At 34.8% G+C, this 22,566-nt stretch overlaps 2 protein-coding genes across 5 annotated transcripts in view; one reads left to right on the forward strand and one right to left on the reverse strand.

The window, feature by feature from the left end:
• Positions 1–3,967, reverse strand: part of LOC149787766 (glutamate receptor 4-like) — a 52,959-nt gene extending 48,992 nt beyond the window's left edge. Inside the window, exons 1-3 of the mRNA XM_089973956.1 lie at positions 3,384–3,967; positions 2,278–2,413; positions 1,548–1,730 (exon numbers count right to left, since the gene is read on the reverse strand). Of these exons, the coding sequence (XP_089830082.1) occupies positions 1,548–1,730; positions 2,278–2,407 (313 nt within the window). The 5' untranslated portion in view covers positions 2,408–2,413; positions 3,384–3,967. The remainder of the gene's footprint in view (positions 1–1,547; positions 1,731–2,277; positions 2,414–3,383) is intronic.
• Positions 3,968–4,289: 322 nt separating this feature from the next.
• Positions 4,290–22,566, forward strand: part of LOC149787767 (glutamate receptor ionotropic, kainate 2-like) — a 42,955-nt gene continuing 24,678 nt past the window's right edge. Inside the window, exons 1-8 of one of the 4 annotated variants that reach the window (XM_089973960.1) lie at positions 4,290–4,546; positions 6,738–6,890; positions 9,318–9,554; positions 11,836–12,026; positions 12,471–12,524; positions 13,386–13,479; positions 15,164–15,327; positions 18,176–18,196. In XM_089973960.1, the coding sequence (XP_089830086.1) occupies positions 4,432–4,546; positions 6,738–6,890; positions 9,318–9,554; positions 11,836–12,026; positions 12,471–12,524; positions 13,386–13,479; positions 15,164–15,327; positions 18,176–18,196 (1,029 nt within the window). In that variant the 5' untranslated portion in view covers positions 4,290–4,431. The remainder of the gene's footprint in view (positions 4,547–6,737; positions 6,891–9,317; positions 9,555–11,835; positions 12,027–12,470; positions 12,525–13,385; positions 13,480–15,163; positions 15,328–18,175; positions 18,197–22,566) is intronic. The other 3 variants (XM_089973958.1, XM_089973957.1, XM_089973959.1) reach the window with 3 other exon arrangements.

Genomic DNA, 22,566 nt, shown 5'->3' on the forward strand with positions numbered 1-22,566 from the left:
AGATAAACCTGAATTTAGTCGCGCGCTATACATAACTTTCGAAAGAAAAAGGTGTTTCGGTCTACTTAAAATTGAAATTTAGATTCATATTGTGAATAAATGCGCATTGCAACAACTTTTCCATTTGATCTGGAATGAATAGATTTTGGTATTTTTGTCGATTCTACGAAATTTCGTGAGTATGGACTAGATTCATCTGTGCAAATTCTACACGAAATATACCGGACTGAAGTAGCGATGGGGAAGCGTGTTGACATATGCAAATGTCTTTCTGTTCTGTCATTGAATATTTGAAGTCATAATGTGGAAAAAATATGAAGTCTTTCAACTGCAATTATCAAAAAGACACAATAGAATTTAATGTTTATTTCATTTTGAGTGCAGTAAGGAGGATGTAATTGCACTTGGAATATAGTCTAAATTACGGTACTATTTCGAAATATGTAATCAAGCTTAAGAACCCATGACATGGCTCATGTAATTCGGATTTGCAGAACTAAGAAAGGAAATTCAGGATGTAAAACTGTAAGTATATTTTCTACCATTCATATTACCAGCTAAAGAAGACAGTTTATGCCTTGTCACTTGCATGTTATTTGTAGGTACCCAGCAATTTTATGAAATCTGGCGTCTCCCGCCTAAATCCGAAACATTGTATCAAAAAGGTTAACGCGGAATGTAGCAAAGCAGCTGGTATGTAGCAGTCCACGAAACATTTGCTTTAGTTCATTCAGAAACAAATGTAATCAGCCAAAATGTAAACTGTCTACTATGTGAGTGTATATATTTGTTTGCAAAAGTGCTGGCCATCTGCGTCCATTGTTTGTCTACAATAGAAAGTAGTTCCTTTATGAGTGCAATATGAAGTGCGTTCGAGTTCAGGATCATAAAATACTGAACGATTCTGACAATGCAAAATTAACGGAGAAAAATAATCTAGATATATAAAAATGACAGAACAGATTTGTATCTCTCTTGGACATACAGCTCACTGTAATGTACACTTATTTCTGATTTGTAAAATAAAACTCAGTTTATTTTTTGTGTTCATTAATACACTTATTGGTCATATTAAATGTGTGAGAAAAAGAAGTAAACTGAGACTGTTGGAATTTCGATTTCTGGCGATTTCTCAGTGTATTTCTTCCTTTGCTAAATTGTACAATGGCCCAGGACTCTTACTACCTAATCGTTCTGCTTCTTTTCCTCCTCCTCCTCCTCCTCCTCCTCCTCCTTCTTCTTCTTCTTCTTCTTCTTCTTCTTATTATTATTATTATTATTATTATTATTATTATTATTATTATTATTATTATTATTTTATAGCCTATTTTGGTTGATCTTCACCTCTGAGATTGGACCATTTCCATAGCCTTAGGTTCAAAGAACTTTAGTCGTATTTTAAGTCCTTGGTATGGCTTACATGCCTTACATAGCGTCCGCAGGCTATTCCTGAACTCACTGTCATTTTGTATCATCAGCTACTGTGTTATTATTATTATTAGTAGTAGTAATAGTAGTAGTAGTACTAATGGTAGTAGTAGTGTTACCTTTTCTGATGTCATCTTTGATTCCAGTCCAGCCCTGTTTAGGTATATTAAGCAAATCTTCTATAGACAGGCTAACGTAGTTAGGGGAATTAAAGCAGTTCCTAACCTCGGCCACATTGTCGCGGAGGACATTCTCGATGTAGGTAGATAGCAAAGTCTCACCCATCCGTGGACTTAAAATCCCTGTAGTAGAATAGAATAAGACAGATTCTGAGGCAATGCAATACAATACATTATTCTACCATTGACATCATTCCTGGTGTCAGAAGTTGATACCTGCTCTCTTCCAAAGTGTGTGTTTTTGTGCGACTAGGATTTTTAACGTAGCTTTAACAATTTTTCAATCATATCGCTACGATGGCTGCAGTGTGGTAGTTTATAGTGATGTCTAGCACTGGGGCATCATGCCACATACATGTTGTATGTTGTCCCACCCAGTCACATTATCCTGACACCAGGCCGACCAGTCCTAACACTAACCTCTTAATGCTGAGCGTTAAGCGAGGAAGCTGTTGGTAACATTTTTGTAAGTATTTGCATGACTAGGCCGGGGATCGAACCCACGACCTCCCGCATCTGTTGAAGAAGAAACGATTTTACTCTATAGTTATATCAATAGTTCCTCGAGCCTCAATGATAAATACCGTTGTACTTTATAAATTTAGACAAACTAACTTACTGTTGACAAAATACAAAAAATACGAAAAATATTGTAAGATAAAGTTCATACCTATAACGAAACTGTAACGTATGTTTGTTGCTGTCTTGGGACAAACGTTTTGGTTTTCGTTCAGCACGGCCAATGTATTTATCACAAACATACATAGGAAAATAATAAATCTACAGGTCCTCATCTTCATTTGAACCTGAAAAAGATATTCATCTTTGTGTTTCAACTCATTAAAAAAAAGCGAGAAAACACTCAAATTCCAACAATAAAAAACTACACCGAAAGAAGGTAAACCGTAAGGTTGGGAGACATTCAAACGCAGGCCATTATGTGTCCGAGTATAATCGGAGTCTCCAATAACTCCTATAAAGTTGGGATTAAGTGCAAAATTACTATAAAATTAAATTAGCTCTAAAGAATTTTGTTAAAATAGATTTTCCTCATTTTCCTATCGATTAAATTAGTCAGATAAACATCTCCGATTCCGCTTAGAACATCATATTTGAAATAAAACACTCTGTTCCAGGTTCATAATAAACAGTTTGTGTTATTAGGATTTTTCCAATTATGAGTAAGAATTAATCACAGTAAACTCTCAGTATGTCTGTCTCTCTCTCATACAGATGGACTTGAATATTTGCTTTATCCCAACTGGACCAGTTCAATGTTTTTGTCAAGACCTTTTGCGTTTTCATCCAAGCTCTGACATTTCCTTTAGCATGACCTTCAATAACTTACGTATTTTATTGCTAGTATTTTCATTTACAGACTGAAGGCAAAGTAAACTCCGATCAATATATCTTTTTCACGATGAGGGGCACAAAGTGCGCCTCTTTATTTCTACAATTATATTTACTCTGAACACCTTGAAAAATAATAATAATAATAATAATAATAATAATAATAATAATAATAATTATTATTATTATTATTATTATTATTATTATTATAGATTCTGAACCACTTTCCCACGCTGTTCAATATAGTATTTGCAGGTATATGTATAATGCATTTTCTATACCAACGTTTGTGTAACAATATTCACAGGTACACAGGAGTGTGTGTGTGTGTGTGTGTGTGTGTGTGTGTGTGTGTGTGTGTGTGCAGTTTTATTTGTGAATAATATTGAATATTGACTATTGATATTGAATATTGAACTGACTTACCTGAACCCTTTCTTTCCTGGATGATAAGAAATACTTGTGTTTTCAGTTATCCTTTATGCCACTTTGCTTTCACTCTCACTCTCGACTACGCTTGTTGTTCTATATCCACTGTACAAATACATCAAACAAAATGGAGTAGACCTTTAAGGCTGACAGCCTGTAAGAAAAATAGATAGCAGAAATCAGTCATCTCTTATTTTTCAGAACAATCCTTGAGTACGTTTTGTTTTCTCTGACACAATTCTTCTAATTGTAGTTGCGTGTCCCCTTCTTAACTGAGGAGCCTTATTTGTTGACTTTATATTTTATCACATAAGCAGTTTACATTTACACTCCAAAAACTGATTAATTCATAAAATTCTTCGTCCATACGATTGTTGTTCTCTCACGATATCTGTTCTATAAGTGAATAGGAAAATATTTTCCCCGGATTGTCCCGTATATCAACACAGTGTGCATTACCAAAGTTAATATTTTGTACTGAACGTAATCTCAGTTTGAATGACCACGTGGCTTGAAATCATACATACGTATCATTCTTTATCTTATATTACGAATACAAATAATATGAATTGAGCTAATGTATTGTAGCTCACGTTTTGCTACACTAAACGCCTACGTTTGCACTACATCTGAAGTACACTTGTAAGATAGTCAAGCTCGAACTCCGTAAAGTGTTTTCATTGCCTCTGGTACGCGCAATCTTGCTGCGCAAAAGTGAAAACAAAAACGTATTCCATTTCAGCGTAAGTGATATTAATTCAATATTTATGACATTCCATTAAAATACTCTTTTGTTAAAGGGTACAATGTAATGTCATATGTTCGAACATTGTAGATAGTGTTGCGGCATCTCTGGAGGCTGATTCTACGTTCCAAGCTCGAAGCCAATATCTGTAAATGGTCATTCATTTATAATGGATGATCCCACGAAGGTGGAAGGGAGATATTGGCTTTAGCCATTTAAGGCGACGCTCTGGAGGCAGAGGCAGGACTATATTCAACAGGCATTCAACTCCATTAGTAGTGTGGGACTTTTATTTGCTGGATGCAGAAGTACCTTGCACTGAAAATAACTGTTATGAACGCCTTCGAACGATGCATTGCTGTTATCCTTGTCGGGTTTTGCCAAGCCGCCGGATTTCACACCACTTTGCAAGCCGGTAAGATATTTAAATTACTGCACTTCAATCTCTCCACTTTCTCGCATAATGCTATGTGCATGTTAAATTCAAAATGATCTGTGATTTTTTTTATCGTTCTTATCTTAAACTTTCAATATTATTTATTGTCTTTTAGTTTAATCAGATGATGTGAAGAGTAATTTGTAAATTTATAAGTTCTCTCTGATGGATGAATCGTGACTTTTTTTTAATAAAAAAATCAGGACATATAAAATTTGTGGGTAAACATAGGTGCTGATCCGAGTCCGATTAATGACGTAAGATTAAATTTTCTTTTTTCTCCTCTTGTTTTGATATTATTCTGTAGCGAGGTACATATTTGACCAACCTATAAGACCATGTTACTGATGTATACAATATTATTTCCTCTGAAGGCGAAACACGAAAATGTTCGGTTATTTGTAAACTCGTTGATTAGGTATCATAACAAACACATTAATTTTGTGTAGTAAACAAACAACATTCTTATCTGACCAAAAAGAATTCATAGGTTTTTAAGGAAATCAGATTAGATGTTGGTTTATCTAATCTCAGGCAAATAAAGTGCAGAACCATATACAAACATTTTTGTTTCCAATCTTGTGTTTAATAAAATAAATATTGAAATAAAATAATGAGACAAACATAGTAATACAGTAATGACAATATTACATGGAAAAGCACATTGGTTGTTATGAGATATTATGAGATACACCGTAAATTCCTTTAGTTGTTTCTTGGACCTAAACGAATATGCACCACCTTCTCTGCCTCACCAAATGTCTATGTCGTATCATCGCGACTTCCAAGCACTTGACGCGTCATCCTACATTGTTGATTTATACAAGATATTATTTATTTATTTGTTTGTTTGTTTGTTTAATTAATTATTTATTTATTTAAAAGAGTTATAAAACTATCTTACATTTGCAAAAACACACACGTACATATAAATAAAAAAAATAATGTACTGGTGAATAAGGTTTGAGTATGTATGCCAGTGAAATTTTCGATGAAGGTGAAACCTTTCAGTTGATTGAAAATTGCGCTCAGTAGTCATTCATATACTCTTTTATATCTCATATCTTGCTCATTTGCACCTGCAATGCCTGGAATTACGCCTATTTATATATTCCACAGGCATTTATACCTTAAGTTTTGTACTTTTATTCGTTTTGTACAATTTAATAAAGGAAGCAATAATTCAGATTTCGGAAGAATTTCGAAATCATTTGATTTCATGCTGTATATTTATTTTCAAATGGAAATTCTCAAAACAACGATACGTAGATTTACAGAAGGAATTCTGTTTTATAATAGTTTAATTTAAAGTGAATGTTTAAACCTTATTTCGAAACAAGAATGAAAACAAACAAATATCCTCAGTCCCATGAGAGCAAAAGACAATACTGCACATGGGGCCTTTTCTGCTCCCTTTTTCATTTGACCGATATACCGTCTATCGCAAGTTTCTTCCAAAAGTTTTGTGTCTCGTGATGGTTGCCATTGGAACCGTGTGTTACGAACATTTTAAAGAAGACAAGCAAATTTTCCATATTTTTCTACAGGTAGTACTATTTACTAAATTTAAAATAACTGTATAACTGTATAGTTGTATTATGTTTCTGGTACAAAATTATATAAAAATAGAATTAAAATTGTTAAAAATAGACATCAGTGCAACCTTGCTTCTAGATTATATATTTAAGAAAATGATGAGAAGAAATACATAGTCTGCTGCAATTTCTTCGTAGAGCACTTCCGCACTCATGTCTACTTTCGATAATGAAGCTGTTAAACTCAGCATTTATTCTGCAATTTTCAACACCAGCACATTTAAAAGGTCGTTTTTTATTCCTACGGAAAGGAAATCTATCAACGTAATGAATTTAAAAGAGTTTCATTTGTGTCATAAACAACAAAGTTAGACAGCGAGTCATGAAATTGTACAATATTTATTTATTCATATAGATACAGACCTTCCACGATAGAGCAAAGTAAATACCCGCAGGGAATAGCTTACCTTTTGTACCGTTGATGGTGCTTTGATCTCGAGTGCTAAAGAACGGACTGGGGGTTTGGGGGAAATGGGGGTTAATTTGTATATAGCCAGATAGATATTGTTGAGATCCGTTAATAAAATCAGGAGTTACAATAATTTTTTATTATTTATTCTGTTTTTTCCCCAAAGCGATTATGGCACGCAAAGGAAACAGTGCCCAGAACATGTACGAGTTTATCTCGGACGTCTTAGGAACAGCTGACAAGAATTGCAAGATCAAATTCCAGACGCTTGAGTTCGATACCACTAACGGAAGCACAGTCTATAACAGTCTGACCAGAGGTATGCTCAAGTTTGCAAAATTGCAAAATTGTTTAAAAAGAAAGATACTTTCAGTTGGCTTTTATTTCTGGAATACAAACTTTCAAAGATTATTTCTTATGGGACTCAGAATAATATAATTCATTGGGTTTATTGTTAAAGAGGTAAAATGGCATTACCGTATACACTCGCTTGTAAGTTAATTCCAACTACACTGACCGAGATCTGCCGTAGCATAATGTTCTGGCAGATCTGGATCTCTGCAGTTTGTTAGGATAAATGAGCTGAACAAACAACACAGACCTTGATTGCCATATGCATTTTGCGACGGCAGATCAGGATCTATATTATTTGCAGTGGGACAAACCTCTAAAAAAGAGTCAAAGTATAACATCAAGCACCTTTGAAAAAGTAGTATCCATTTTTAAGTACGCAAATTTCAATGGACATGAAGATGCTACTTTATGAATGTGCCAAAGGAAACAAACCAATTACAACACGATATCAAATCCTTCCCAACAAATCATGGGAACCTAGGTTTGATGATTTACGGCACTGCAACACAAGTAGGGTATTTAGTGTCGAGATTTTATTAGTAAAATGCCTTACCCAAAAACACACCACGGGAGTCGACCTGCTCCGATCCAGTAATAAGATTCGAATCAGCACATCTCGGTCCAGAGTCCAGCACGCTCACTACTAATCCACTGCAGCTCTTGACTCCAATTCGTGGCCTTGCACGAGATGCCGGAAAGCGTAGCGGGTATGTTCTACATTCCCTTGCACTTTGGGGGTTCATGTGAAGCTTTTAAAGTTTAAAGGGTTGCGCGACCCCATACATGCTAACAATGTTTTCATTGTTTTTAAAATGAGATATCATTGTTTAGTGTTATTCCTTAATTTTGCTTGAAATTATTAAAACGGTCTTGAATATAAGAGAAGAGGAGTGTCCCATCTATCTTGATATATATGATGGGTTTTTTATTAGGAAACTAAACAAGATTACTGAGGTCAGATATTGAGGTTCATTCATTCATTCATTCATTCATTCATTCATTCTATGTTACCCGTTACTAATCACAAGTTTATTGGTTCTTCTGTTGGTATTTTTCACACATGTTGTCTTTTGTCTGTGGCCACACGAATGTCTGCTTATCCGTGATCTTTTGTTAATTTGCCCCTCACCAATTGGTCGAAGATATTTCCAATTACATTAAATATTTTTTTTCTTATTTTATAGTAGCCAACTAGAGCTATATATTAGTATGAAATGGCGGAAGTCACAAATCATTTTTTACGAACACTATTTCACCAGCTCATCCGATTTTTAATGTTCATTTTGTGTGTTTTAGTTTTAGACAGAGTTATGTTTGAATATTTCATTTAATTTTCGTCTGTTTCGATTAACTCTGTACCACTCGTCTAACTGTAAACGTAGATATAACATGGGAGAAAACTCTCCTTAACTTCTGTAATTTGTTTGTGTCAGCTGTTTCTTTGTTTGACAAAGTTCCTTCGAGTAACGAGTCGACATATGTCAAGCCACCGGGGCTTTAACATTGAAACGGTTCTTGATCTGGAACTCGATTACACGAACTCACATAGCCATTAAGAATATACTTTTCAATTATATGATTTATGTAATGCTCGAAATTGACTTAGACATTACGCGCAATCGAATTTTCCAATGCAAAAAATCAAAATATCCACTCAATTTAGACAGAAGTTGTGTGATTGAAAGCAACATTCATATTTGCTATCTCGATATCGCACGTTACAAAACCCGAGATGGCACATTCGTGTTACCGCTAATGCATAATCATATGATTCAAACGACGTTTCCTACTGGCTTTCTCTACATCGTGAATTCCAACTGCAAAATAAGTGCGTTACAGTTTTGAAAACTCAATATGTTTTTAGTTGTTGCCCTGTTGTGTGTCTTTATCAAGTAGCTCGATTGCGCGAGTTTCGATTTTGCGAGGTGGAGATATCAATTGCTCATAAAGGAGACCTCGATTATGTCAGCTACAGAGAATACATAACATTGAAAATATCTTCTGAATCTCTCTCCTGAGTTCGCGTAATCGAGCTTCGAGATCACGAAGCGCATCTATGATATGACCCCTCGAGTTTGCCGATAAGCCGATTAAATCAACCCCCACCCCACCCCAAAAAAATAGATCATTTATTTCACACATACAATGATGTAATCCAGTATTAGGTCACGTTTTTGCCCTAGTATATGATGAAGCGTTCGGTCTGTGCGTGCAAAAAAACAGTAAATAGATACTTGACTGCTGATAAGTTCTTTGTCATAATCTATACCTATCTCTTGTGATTACTAAAAACGTTTCAGACCTGATTTAAAGAAAAGAAATTCTAATGCAATAATACGTTTATTTCAACAAGATATATTTTATCTAATAATATTTTTTTTTCTTTTTTAAGCTCGGTCAACATTGGAGAACAATACAGTGGCTGTGGCAATCGGGCCACAAATCGATGTCTTCACTTCAATTGACTACGTCATCACGCGACAGGTTCACTTGGTGACGTCATCGGAACAAGGGTTGGAGTCGGCAGAACGGGTTATCCCTATCATGCCCGATCCAGAATCGCTTTCGATGGCAGTCGCAAAAACAATCAAAGCTTTGGAATGGAAGAAAGTAGCATTTTTAGCACAAGGTTGAGTTTAAAATAAATCGTCCAATGATAAATTTGATTTTAAACAACAGTAGCAAACAAATTAGGAGACAGTTCGATGGTTTGAAGAAAAACTCTGATATTTAAAAAGAAATTGAAGAATTTAAATAATTCAATATTGAACACGTTACGTTGCATTCAGAATGACAATGTAATGCAGGAGTTATGGCCTCTATTAAAATTCTTTTGTTATGCACCGTGTCGATCGCATTTAATGGGTGAAACTCAAAATATGAATAATCTAATGTTTGTTGCTGCAATATTATTCAGGAACCACCGAATGTAAGTTTCAGTTAATTATGTTTCCTTGCCGATCAGTCTCGTGTCATGTTGTTCCATCATACAACATGGCTGTTCCTGATTTACATGCAAATAGTTTCAAGCATGCAAATATGATTGCATAGAACATCCTAATTAAAATATGCAACGTTGTTTTGAATCCAAATATTCAATGGAATATCAGAATATTATCATCCTAAGGCAGAATAAATTTTAACTAAACATATACATGTTTCTATTCACGATTCAATTAGCTATACCAATCAATACATTTAAACACAGGCAGCGAGAAAACAGCGACAACAATGCTTCCAGTTCATGTGCCGGATGAAACGTCCAAGAGGTCATTTTCTAGTCAGAATAAGAATGCTAAAACACGTTTCCATTGAATTTACACGCCATGTAAATATGTCGTTATTGACACGTTTTGCAGGATATGTTGTACTTGATAATAAGTTTTGTTTTTCAGGACTATCATTTTATTATGAATGCTATTTACGTAGAACTTTCTTAGTAAGTTATTTCATACGAACTTTTTCACTTTTTGTTTTAATGTACTAATATAACTAACGCCACATTAATAATTTCAATGGAACATGCGTATTTTAATCCATTTTGTATTTTACCATAAATATTATATTTAATTTTCTTGTGCCTGTTGATTTATTTTCTTTGATAAATCGGGAGAGGATTGTCCTTGAATTTGACATATGCGTTTTTGTACATATAAGACCAGCAAACAACTAGACTTAAAAATCAGATAAGTTCACTAAAAATCTAGTAGGCAATATTCTAAATTTTGGTAGCTGCTAACAACATCAGGGGCGAATCGGGGGTAACAGGTGGAGACGCTGCGCACCCATTGTCAAAGGAGTTAACGGGGACTTCGCCCCTTAGGCCATTCCATCTCACATATTTCTTGCATATATTTTTACAACCCTACTAAGCGATACTAAACAATATTTCTTGATCCGCCCCTTAGATAGAGAACGAGGATCGGTAGCCAAAAGATGCTACTTAAGTATGCTGTCTAGCCGTACGGGAATATGAAAAATGGCTATTTTGGCTTCATGACTATAAAAGAAACTAGTTTCTTCTCTACACGAAAGATTTTTGCTTCTTAAAAGGTTCTTTGCTCGAAGAATTACACCCAGTTATGACCGTAACAAATTACTTTGAACGTCGTCACGTCGTCTTATTAGATAGGTATTACAGTAAACTTGTGGATAGCCACGTAACTCTCCGATCACTGGCATTAAATTCAACGGAAAACAACCAGAACAAAAAGACAAATACTTAACATGCTTACTTATCGCTTTTTCCTTACGGACTTATAAAGAGACGTAAACGAGAGAATGATCCCGAAATAGTTGGGATTAAATCTTATTTGAGTGACGCTGCAGGAAAAAAAATACGAGGATAATATCCTTGTCCAGTTTCGCCATGTTGATGGCATCAAATAATATAGAGTTAGGTGTAATGAGGTGACCAGCCACATCCTGTGATAACATTAGACACAGTCGTTCAGGATTCTATTAATATACAAAACTGCACACTTTTTTTATTCTGAGTCGGCGGAAAGAACGCGATTGATGTGGTGTAGGGATATTCAACAACCATAACAAACGAGTTCTTTACCTACACTCTAACAAAACACAAAACCTATTTTGTATTTATTACATACCCCTTCTTTTACGCTTTCTAAATATTTAGAGATTTACTGTCCGAATGACATTCGAAACGACTTGTGGTTCGTAAAAGTTAAACTCACTATCGTCTAAAGACATCTACGAGCAGACATCAAAGAATACACTTAAGTAGTTCGAATCTAGGTGTTTGATACGGAAATAGGAATGAACAGCTGTATTGAATGTCAGATCAAGCATGCAAGATTAAATTGGGTATGTAATAATATACAGATATACATAGCTTACCAAAGTATCCCTTCAATATTTGTTGTATTTATTGTGCACATGTATTTCAGATGACTTTTCTCCAGTGCATGCGCTCGGAAAAGAAGCCATTTTTGTCTGGCCAATCATGTTGCCCGATCGGATAGCATCAAGTGATGACCTTGAACTGCAACATACGTTGATCAACCTTCGCGAAGCCCAGATGGAGAAATTCATCCTCCATTCAATGAATAAGTCCGTTGTCAAGACAGTAATTCAAGCTGTAACTATTATATTTATGTATTTTGTTATACCAGGTTTCGATGTAATGGGTAATTTAGTAGACTGGTACCCTGACTTCTTCAGTTCCTTACAAATGCGTTAAAGAATGCAGGGTGCCAGACTACTCATTTATAATTAAATAAAAGTGGTACTCGAACAAAGTGCCAAAAGACAACATGAGATGAACTTATGTGCAAATCACGAACCTTTCCTAATAGTTCGATTCTAATTGCGCGCAGTTTGGTCTACATATTTTTCAGATGATCGAGCCTTCTAATGCTCCAGATTAACCAATCCGAATTTAATTGCAGGTATCTTACACAGTTAAAACATATTTCGGTCTATCCTTTTTTCCATTTGAATGCGAATCATACACAAGTATAAAAAAATATGTTATTAATGCGGTATTCATTACAACTCTATGAATCACACTTTATGTTTGCAGGCACAACGTCTTCATTTGCTGCATCACACCATAAGTTGGTTCATTACTTACCTGGTAAGTATATCCTTGAATGGACTCTATACAGACTGGGACTGCATTTAATACTGTTGTAATCAACAGACGAAAATTCTTATTTTTGAATAATTTGAGAACCCTTTCTCGTAAGGAACATGATTTACTAGTTCATACTTTCATGCGCAAAAAATATTTTAGTCTTTCTTTGAGAAAATATTATCGCATACAAATGAGACATACATTGCATCATTATATCTATTTTTAAATAAAATTTAACAATCGATTTAGATTTCAAACTTTTTTTATATATAGTTTATTGGAAGTATGATCTTTTCACATCTATTTAAGTACAGATTCTTTTTATGACAACCGTTGATGGCGTAGCAGCTGCCCACGCAACCCCATGCAACTGTGGGTGGGGTGGGGTGGTTCTTTTGTGCATGTGTGTGGTCCCAAAGTTCCCACCAAACAACATTTTTATATTGGAAAGGGGGCAGAATAATTCGGTTTTGCGGGGCGGGGTGGGTATTTCTTGCTACGCCAATGCAGTTGTTGAGATTTGTTTTTAAAATATATTGCTTGATTGAGACTATATTTGATTCCAAACTGATGTTAACAACTTTGACAACATATCAAAAATATATGGAAGACGAAAAATATGTCAGTCTTTACCTCTGCGACCATGGATAAATGTGATGACATAAGCTAATATCAGTTTTTATACAATTCCTGCAAAAATATACATTTTTTTGGAATATGAAGTAGATCTGTCAGTACTGTCCTTTACCATCAATGCCAGCCACCAAACATTACAGTTGATAAAATAGAACGATCGATAAGTAGTAAACAATCGAAATATAATAAGCAAATTACTTTGTCATTTCTACATTCTTTCTTTAGGATTTTCGAGAAATTGTCGACGGGCTTAATGAGATGGCGACATTGTATGGCTTCCAGTTGCTGAATCCTTCAAAAATTCCTAAAAAAGCAATCGGTACAAATATATAGGATAATGCACACTTGCACAGAGGCTGTATGTGATCATTCATATGATATGTGTCTATTATACGGAACTCATGAGAGAATGTAGCAAACGGGTGATTTTCTTAGTACATGACATGAATATATGATATATACAAACACGCACAATTCTATTCAGTACATATACCAAGAGATAGTTAAGAAACTACAAAATAAGGTCATAGTGATAAGACGGCAGAGCTTTCGCATTGTATCGTCATGCTATGGACTTGTAGCCTACTACCGATGTCTGTGGTATTTATAAGCCCTCTCACATTTAAAAAGTAGTCCCCAATATAATCTAACACTCAACAATCGTCATAGGACCCCAAATTTACTGGTGAAAAATGTTTTCGGTAATTTCATTTTGTACTGTGAAATAGTAATAAAGAGCAAATATGTTTAATAATTCACGTTTGCCTAACATCACAGAAATCCTTAGTGAGCGCAGCGAGCGAGCGAGTTCCTTGATCTTTATTGCGAGTGAATTATCCAACTATGCCAACTAATAGACCTTTTAGTCCATTATTATGTACTGTGAGAATATGAATTTCGGAGCTATCTGTTTCACGGCTGTATAGGATTGTGCTGATGTTTGAACGAATGAAGGCATGGTTCCAAATGTTACAATGTATAAAGATTAATAAACATGACGTCATAATAAATGCATGTTATGCTTAAATAAGTCCTTCTTATCTTTCAACTTGTCATCGACGGAGCATGTGTAGCTATGAGACCCGTCAGTGACCAGTATTAGTATTTCACCGTCAGTGACTAGTATTGACTAATAATTCACCATCATTGACCAATATTGTCTAGCAATTCACCGCAGTGACCAGTGTAAGACGTGTGTGAGTGTGATTGTATGTGTGTGATTTGAATTTTTAACGTAGCTTTCACAATGTTTCAGTCATATCGCTACGATGTCTGCAATGTGGCAGTTTATAGTGATGTCTAACACTGGAGCATCATGCCACAGACATGTTGCATGATGTCCCACCCAGTCAAATTATCCTGACACCAGATAGACCAGTCCTACACTAACCTTTTAATGCTGAACGCCAAGCGAGGCAGCTGTTAGTGCCATTTTTATAAGTCTTTGGCATGACTCGGCCGGGGATCGAACCCACGACCTCCCGCATCTGAGGCGGACGCTCTAACCACTAGGCCACCAGAGCGGTTATAAGACCAGTAATTCATCGACTGAAATATTAAGTGAAGTAATTGGGAGAAATTCATTTTAAATTGGCCTCAGGTAAATGAACAAAATTATAATTCTTAACGATAACATAGAAATTCGTTTGAAAGAAATTGTATCTCGAAAATTAATAGCATTCAACACTTCTTTCAATATTCATTACCTATTATTAACGTTTTTGTTTCAAGCAGTACTATGTTATAATAAGTCTGAGAGCGTGAAATAAGTAAATATTATGTTAATACGCGTAATATTGATATTTGGCGAAAAAAAGGAAAATAATATGAACTTAAAATGATATCTTCTAAGTTAATTTAAACTCGTTTAAATTTAAAAATAATATAAGCATTTTGAAAATTGCGACTTTTAGACATTTTCCATGATCCGAATTTGAAATGTTTAATTTATTTCAATTTACCACAATTTTAATCTGAAAATTTAAATTATTATTTTGGCACAGAAAGCTTCAATGACACAATGTCCCGGTTAGATATTGGAATTATGGTTGACGTCGTAGGCATACTACATCACTACCTGAATAAGTTTGTTCAGAACTGTTCCAAGGAAGTTACGGAGGACCGCTTTATGTCTGCTTCCGATTTCAACAGGCAACTGAGACTCGAGGTAAGTAAGTACCATGTATACTCGCTTATAAGACGAGTCAAACTGCAAACAACAATGATCCTGATCTGCCGAGGTATAAAGCACCTGCAGACCAGGGTCTTTGTTCTTTATGATACTAATTATTCCATGCAAACTGCACAGACCCAGATCTGCTGGCATAAAATGTGAAGGTACATCTGGGTCTGTGCAATTTACAATTTAATTAGTCTTATAAGCGAGTACATACGGTATAGTATATTGCCCTTGAATAGGAATCTAGAGTCGTACTCAAGCTCACCCGTTGTACTTCTCTCTTTCCTACAATGTCCAACTGTAGAATTTATTTATATGCCCAAATTTAAAAAAAAAATGCATTTCAATTACAATATCAGAATTGTAAAGAAAACATACTGAAAACAAATTTTGTTCTGTGAAGATAGGTCTACAAATATTAGAGTGAAAGACGTGTGAATACGTAGAAATGATGTCATTTAGCCCCTGTATACTATTACGTCATGCTGTGAGAACTTATGAATGACATCTCGACACTGAATAAACATATAACAGTAAGTACGTTATAATAGTTCATGCACTATATTTTTAATTCCATATTAAATTCATTCTTAATGTGATTTTTTTCCCCAAACAGTTCAATATTAAATTATGAACACTTTATATCATTGAAAAAAGATCAAAACTATTTAGTAAGAAGCAAATAATTGTGGTCGGATCCTCATGGTACACGACTATATGTACACTGCACTCCACCGAGTGTACACTGCTGTGTATAGTGTACACCACCGAGTGCAGTACTTTACAAATATTTTGGATCTAACACTAGTTTGCTTTATGAAAGGTAGGTAGTTTTAACTTAATTTTGAATTATACTGAGATTGAAATTGCAATTATTGATAACACACCACTGAGTCTATGACATTCACTGGTATTTCCAATTTGGATGTGCGGAGTACCATACTTATTTGTCTCGCCTGCAAGACGTGGATAAGTCGGTTAATTTATTGATGAGGATGGCACTCTTACTGAAATGAGACCTGCAGACTTTCTCTTATCGAAGGAAGATTATATATGACTTTGATGTTTCTCCGTTTCATCGAGTCCAAACGAATATTATAACGGAAACCTGAGGCCTCATTGTATGGCCATTTACTGGTCGAGTTGTGAGGGTAGTCACACGTTTAGCTAGGATAAACGGTTGCTTTCTTCATAGCTTAGTTGTTTCGTGCGGTCAAAGAATAATGAGAATACTGGGCAAGGGTTACTTTGGCTTAGTTGGATAAAACAAATTCACATTAAGTGGTATATCAACGGGTTGGCATATAGCAAATTTAATAAACTGCAAATACATACTGTAAATTCCATATGTAAAGAATAACAACTATGCAATAAATAAACGAAACTACATATGTGTTTTGTTCTTAGTGGACGGAAAGAGCGAGTTTGATACGGCGTAGGAATATGTCGAGGCCGTCAGGTCGGGACATATGTTCCTACGCCGTATCAAACGAGTTCTTTCCCCGGACTCGGAATAAACCAATTATGTAGTTTTATATTTATCGCAAATCCGCCTTTTATTTATACATTCATTTCAATTTTATTAATGTATAGTTTGAACAAAATCAATTAGGCATTTTGGTGTTTAATGAAAGGTATTGCACAACCCTCTGAAAACTCCCCATGTACGTAACCGGGGCTAGGCCTAGATATATACAGTGCAGTTGCGTCATCGGTCTGTCTGCATTGCAAATATGGTGATTGGATGGTATTATTGTTATTATTATTATTATTATTAGTAGTAGTAGTAGTAGCAGTAGTAGTAGTATTAGTAGTTGATGTAGTAATGGAATTAGCTGCAGTAGTAACACTAGTCGTAATAGTAGTAGTTGTAGTAGTAGTGTAACTAGCAATATTGGTAACATTAGTGGTAACATTGGTATTAGTATTAGTAGTAGAACTAGCAATATTAGTAACATTTGTGGTAAACAGTTGCGGTGGTAGTAATAGTATTATTATTAGTAGCAGTAGTAGTTGTAGTAATGTAACTAGGTATAGCAGTAACAGTAGTGGCAATATTAGTAATTGTAGTAGTAGTGGAGCTAGTTATATTAGTGACAGTAGTAGTAGAAGTGTAACTAGCAATATTGGGTACATTAGTGGTAACCATGTTTGTGGTAAAAGTAGTGGATCTAGCAATACTGGTAACTTTAGTGGTAACCGTGGTAGTAGTAGTAGCAGCAGTAGTAATAGTAGGTGTAGATGTAGTTGTAGCAATAATAGTGGTGGTAGTAGTATGGGAACAAATAGTATTTGTAAGATCAGTGGTAACAATGGTAGTAGTAGTAGCAGTAGCAGTAGTAGTAGCAGCAGTAGTAGTAGTAGCAGTAGTAGTGGTATCAGTAGTAGTAGTAGTAGCAGTAGTAGTAGTAGCAGTAATAGTAGTAGCAGTAGTAGTAGTAGCAGCATTAGTAGTAGCAGTAGCAGTAGTAGTAGCAGCAGCAGTAGTAGTAGTAGTAGCAGTAGTAGTGGTAGCAGTAGTAGTAGTAGTAGCAGTAGTAGTGGTAGTGTAAATAGCAATATAAGTAACAACAGTGGTAACAAAAGCAGCAACTAGATTGGTAGCATCTGTTACAGGTAGGTATATTACGTATAGACTAGCCATGTATGTTATCCGACCTCTAGAATGTATGACTCATCAAATATACAAACAATGCTTTTCTTTTCCGTTCATATGAATCAACACTGTAATAGCATGGTTTTAGTGATGTTATGGAAAATATGAGTTCGAATTCAATATTTCAGATGACAGTTTTGTATTTAGTTGATTATTGTAACCTTTGACATCAAATTTTAGAATCGAAATAAAACAGATGACGTAAGTATACTCGTTTATTTTTTCATGACATCTTGGAATACATATATGTAACATATATAATCGGTGTATACTATTATTGTCTCTGTTCTTCACAAAAAGTGTACATTTTCTCTTATAAAACAGTAGCTACAATGTCACGACATAGTGTTTCACTGGTGTGAAACGACGTCTTCTTCCGAATGAAACTTGTGTCTGTAAATTTTATACAAGAAAATGAAATGAAGTAGAAGGTTTATATTTGTTTGCCGTTAGTACATTGCATTATGTCCCTTGAAAACTTTGACGTAATCTCACCGGAACAGACTGATATAAACTTCCTACTACTATGTGGCAAAGGGATCTTGTAACTGACACGTTACTGTGAGCACTCTTATCATGGCCGGGTCAGGTCAAGTGTTTGGGCCCTGACTTTCCTCGAAACAGCAACAAAGCAAAAGTATACGTGTGTATGGAGTGAATGCAGTGAATGAAGCTATTGTAGTGATCGCCTGGAGTGATTGCATATTTTTAGAGCGCTAATATAACATATAGCATCAGCAAATGTAACGAATATTTCAAACGAATCTTGATGACAGCAAAGGAAAGCATCAAGATTATTACGAAAATATAGATAATGTCAAAAACAATGATGTTTATTATCAAACTTACACATTTCCTACGTTTAACACAGACAATATTAGGTAGGCTAAATTTATTCTAACACCGTTTGTCATTGATGTAGTTTAGTTTTGCTCACTCTGCGCCATAGTCGCTGAATAAGCATGTCACTCTGCTATCTGGAGATTTACTGTTTCATCCCTACGCCGTCCAGTTATGAATTTTGAGAATAACAAAATAGTTCCAAACACTTGGCCCCACTACCATTATTTTATCGTGACTTGTTAAGGTAATTGTAATACATGCCTTGATTATAATTTAAACTAAGTAAAGTTCTTCATAAAAGTGTGTTAACACGTGTTTTTGCAAAACATGATATTGCTCATGCTTTTTAGAGCGCGTTCGTTGTCAAATAGTTAGTTTTGTAGGTGCATTGATTTACATATTTTCCTCTTCAATATCGGCAAGTAAATCTTTAATGCAGACCGCAATCCAATAATGCCAAGACAAAAGTGACCGGTTTGAAGAAAACATCGAAACATGTGAAGTTTGAGCCTTGCTTTACACAGGCGCTTTTTACGGACTATTTAAAGTTTGCTTTCATGCTTGTCGCAAACTGTATACATGAATATGGATATGAGAGGTTAATTAAATATTTTTCTTAGTGAAGACAGGTTCATTTGAATGATCATCGTAGAATAAAGACAGATATAAAACGTCCTTCTAAATGTTACATCTGGACGGTTCTTGTGTATATTGTCATGGCACATAATGATTTAAGCTGGTTGTCAGATCCAGCCAGTTCTGATTCCTGATTCTTTTTCGAGCCGAAATAGAACTCGGTCATTACAAACACCAAACGTTCGTTACAGCCGCTTCAGTTGAGATCTTCTGCTTAGTACTGAAATTTATTTTTACTAAAATCTCTCCACGGTCTGTTGAGCTTTTCCCCACAGTTTTAGCAACACACGTATAGAAACCGGTCAACTTGGACCCAAAACAACTTTTATTTTCTTACCTTTACATGCTTGGTTAGCTAATCAACAATGTTGTGCGGTACGGTCATAATCCAAAACTTACGCCCTTTACGCGATGTAAATTTGATAAAGATGTGGAACACTATTGTCATGACACTGTACATATGCATAAATGCTTTATATAACACAGTTTATATGGTCTTTATACGTATTTGCAATTATTTTGTCAAGAAAAACCGTATAGCATGACCTGCAAACTCATATGTTATTGTTTGGTAATAATATACTTTTCGCACAGTGTTTATTTAATAATTTTGCATTTTACATACGAATTTTGATCAATCTGCTGTTCAGAATTTGCAGGTACTCAGACTTGATCCCCCTGAAATAGTTCATGTCAGGATGGCATTTTTTAGATGCCTACTATAGGGGATTATTAAGTTATGTATTATGTTATGATATCTCCGCCCGTCACTTGCACATTTTGTTTTTGCAAAACAATTGCAGTTGCCCCCCCCCCCCCCACTACTGTTACAACTCTATGGTCTTAAACTAAGTAACATAAAGAAGCATAATCAGCAAGTTTAGTAAAACCAGCAAATAATTTAACTGTCTGCGTTATAAAATGTAAATGTTAGCGGAACTTGCAGTATTATAACTTTTACAAAAATGATCCTAAAATCACACATACACACGTATATAGTGTCTTGAATGAATTCCAATTTTAAATGTGCTGATGTGTCAACAGTTTTGATGTATCATGTTGATATGATTCAGAATGTCTTTTAATGAGTGAACAATAGTTTTAATAGTGTTAAAAAAGTCATGAGTACATGAGAAATTCCATAGAATGATTAAAATATATCATTTTATATTACATCTTAACATACCAGTGAAAGGTCTAACCAGTGTTCTAATAATATAAAAGAATAAGTTTTGTTTACCTCTACCTTATATAAAAGACTAATACACAAAAAGATGACAAGGATGTGGATTATAAATTTGCTTCAAGAACATTCTAAGGTCAAAAGACTATGTCAAGATGTTATAAATTACCATTATCTTAAAGTACAATCTACGATCATGGACAAAAGTTAGCCATCTAAACATGATGTTTTCATATGACCATTAGCTTAAGTTACAACCTTCTATCATGGACAAATATTAAGCACACAATATTGATCTAGAGAGCAATGCAGTTGCCAACAGTTGTGGATGGCTTATACATGGTGTAAGATTCTCATTGAATTCGGAGTCAAAATGTGAAAGGTCAAAGTAAACGTGACTTAAAGAAGAGAATTAGTTTAGGCTCAACAACTCGAGTTCTCCACAATCTACCGTTACCAAACACGTTGTGGATGGTTTGCATTTAGAAGAACAAAAACAAAAACCACCTCGACGATCGATTTTAGAGTTAAAAACGTCTAAATCACTGTGGATGATTTGCACTTCAGGTAAGAAAAAATCGATTGATTTTAAGATCAAAAGGTCAGGGTCATAATCACTGTGACAAAGGAATTATACGCTTTCACATGTAACTTCCAGTTTTCGATTGAGTGCATTCATTAAAGTTTGGGACGACATACACTCTATATAGGAAGTCAGCCGATGGATTTCGGGGTTAAAATGTCAAAGGTCAAAGTCACTGTGGCTGAAAGAAAAAAGCTTTTGCATAATAATTTAACGTGATGCCACTTACTTGGACTAAAGTTTGCGGAGAGCTGACACTTACGATGTGAAAGAAACCTAATGATTTTTGGATCAAAAGGTCATAGGTCAAGGTCATTGTAGTTTACCAGAATAACTTTTGTTCAAGAGTAAGTTTAATGGTCAAACTTTGTGGATGTGTCTATAGGTCAGAGGGTACGATCATGATAAGAATAGTCAGAAAATAATGATTACTGCACGTTAAGTTTAATTGAAGACCGCATACTCTCACTGAAGATCAAGATCACTGAGACCAATTTATCAATAATATCCAGTCAGTAATGCCCTACTAGTGCCTACGCAGAGGACTATTAAACTTGACCTTCACGCTACTGTAGTTTTATTCATGTTTTGAGACTTTGGTACGATATGAAAACTAAAAACTTAGAGAGTATTGAGTCGGGTTATATCATAATAAATAAAGCTAAGTTTAGCATGTGCATCACGTTGTTTGCCAGTCGAAATTAATTGTATCATGTCTAAATTTACATCAAGCTGTATATGATATTATATGAATGTATATGCATGTACAGGTCTTTCTTGCATTCTTTGTTTACACTAACATATAACCTACTTAAATATATAAATTCTGTTTTATCTATCTATCTATTTGTCTGTCTGTCTATTTAATCAACCATCTCTCTCTCTCTCTCTCTCTCTCTCTCTCTCTCTCTATATATATATATATATATATATATATATATATATATATATATATATATATATATATATATGTGTGTGTGTGTGTGTGTGTTCTTAAAGATTAATACAGATTACTTAACGATATTTTCATGAAAGTCAAAAGAAATAAAAGAAATACCGATTGTCTTTATCTGAATGTGTGAAAAGTTTATCTCAGGCCCCAACGAATCTTTCTCCAACAATCTCGTACTGACCCACATATCATCCGTTTTCTTGCCTTGTCTGATCTTAGTCTGAAAAACTGGAAACATTTTGTATCATGCTCCGTAGATGGACCCGAATCCACAACTGACAATATCTGCTGAGATGAAAAAACTTTTGCATTTTATTGGAAATATTCACACGACAGTGCCAAAACTTTGAAATATGTTTACAGAAACATAGTTG

The sequence above is a fragment of the Sinohyriopsis cumingii genome, chromosome 11 (genome assembly GCF_028554795.1).
Source record: "Sinohyriopsis cumingii isolate HCF-2022 chromosome 11, ASM2855479v2, whole genome shotgun sequence".
Classification (NCBI taxonomy): domain Eukaryota; kingdom Metazoa; phylum Mollusca; class Bivalvia; order Unionida; family Unionidae; genus Sinohyriopsis; species Sinohyriopsis cumingii.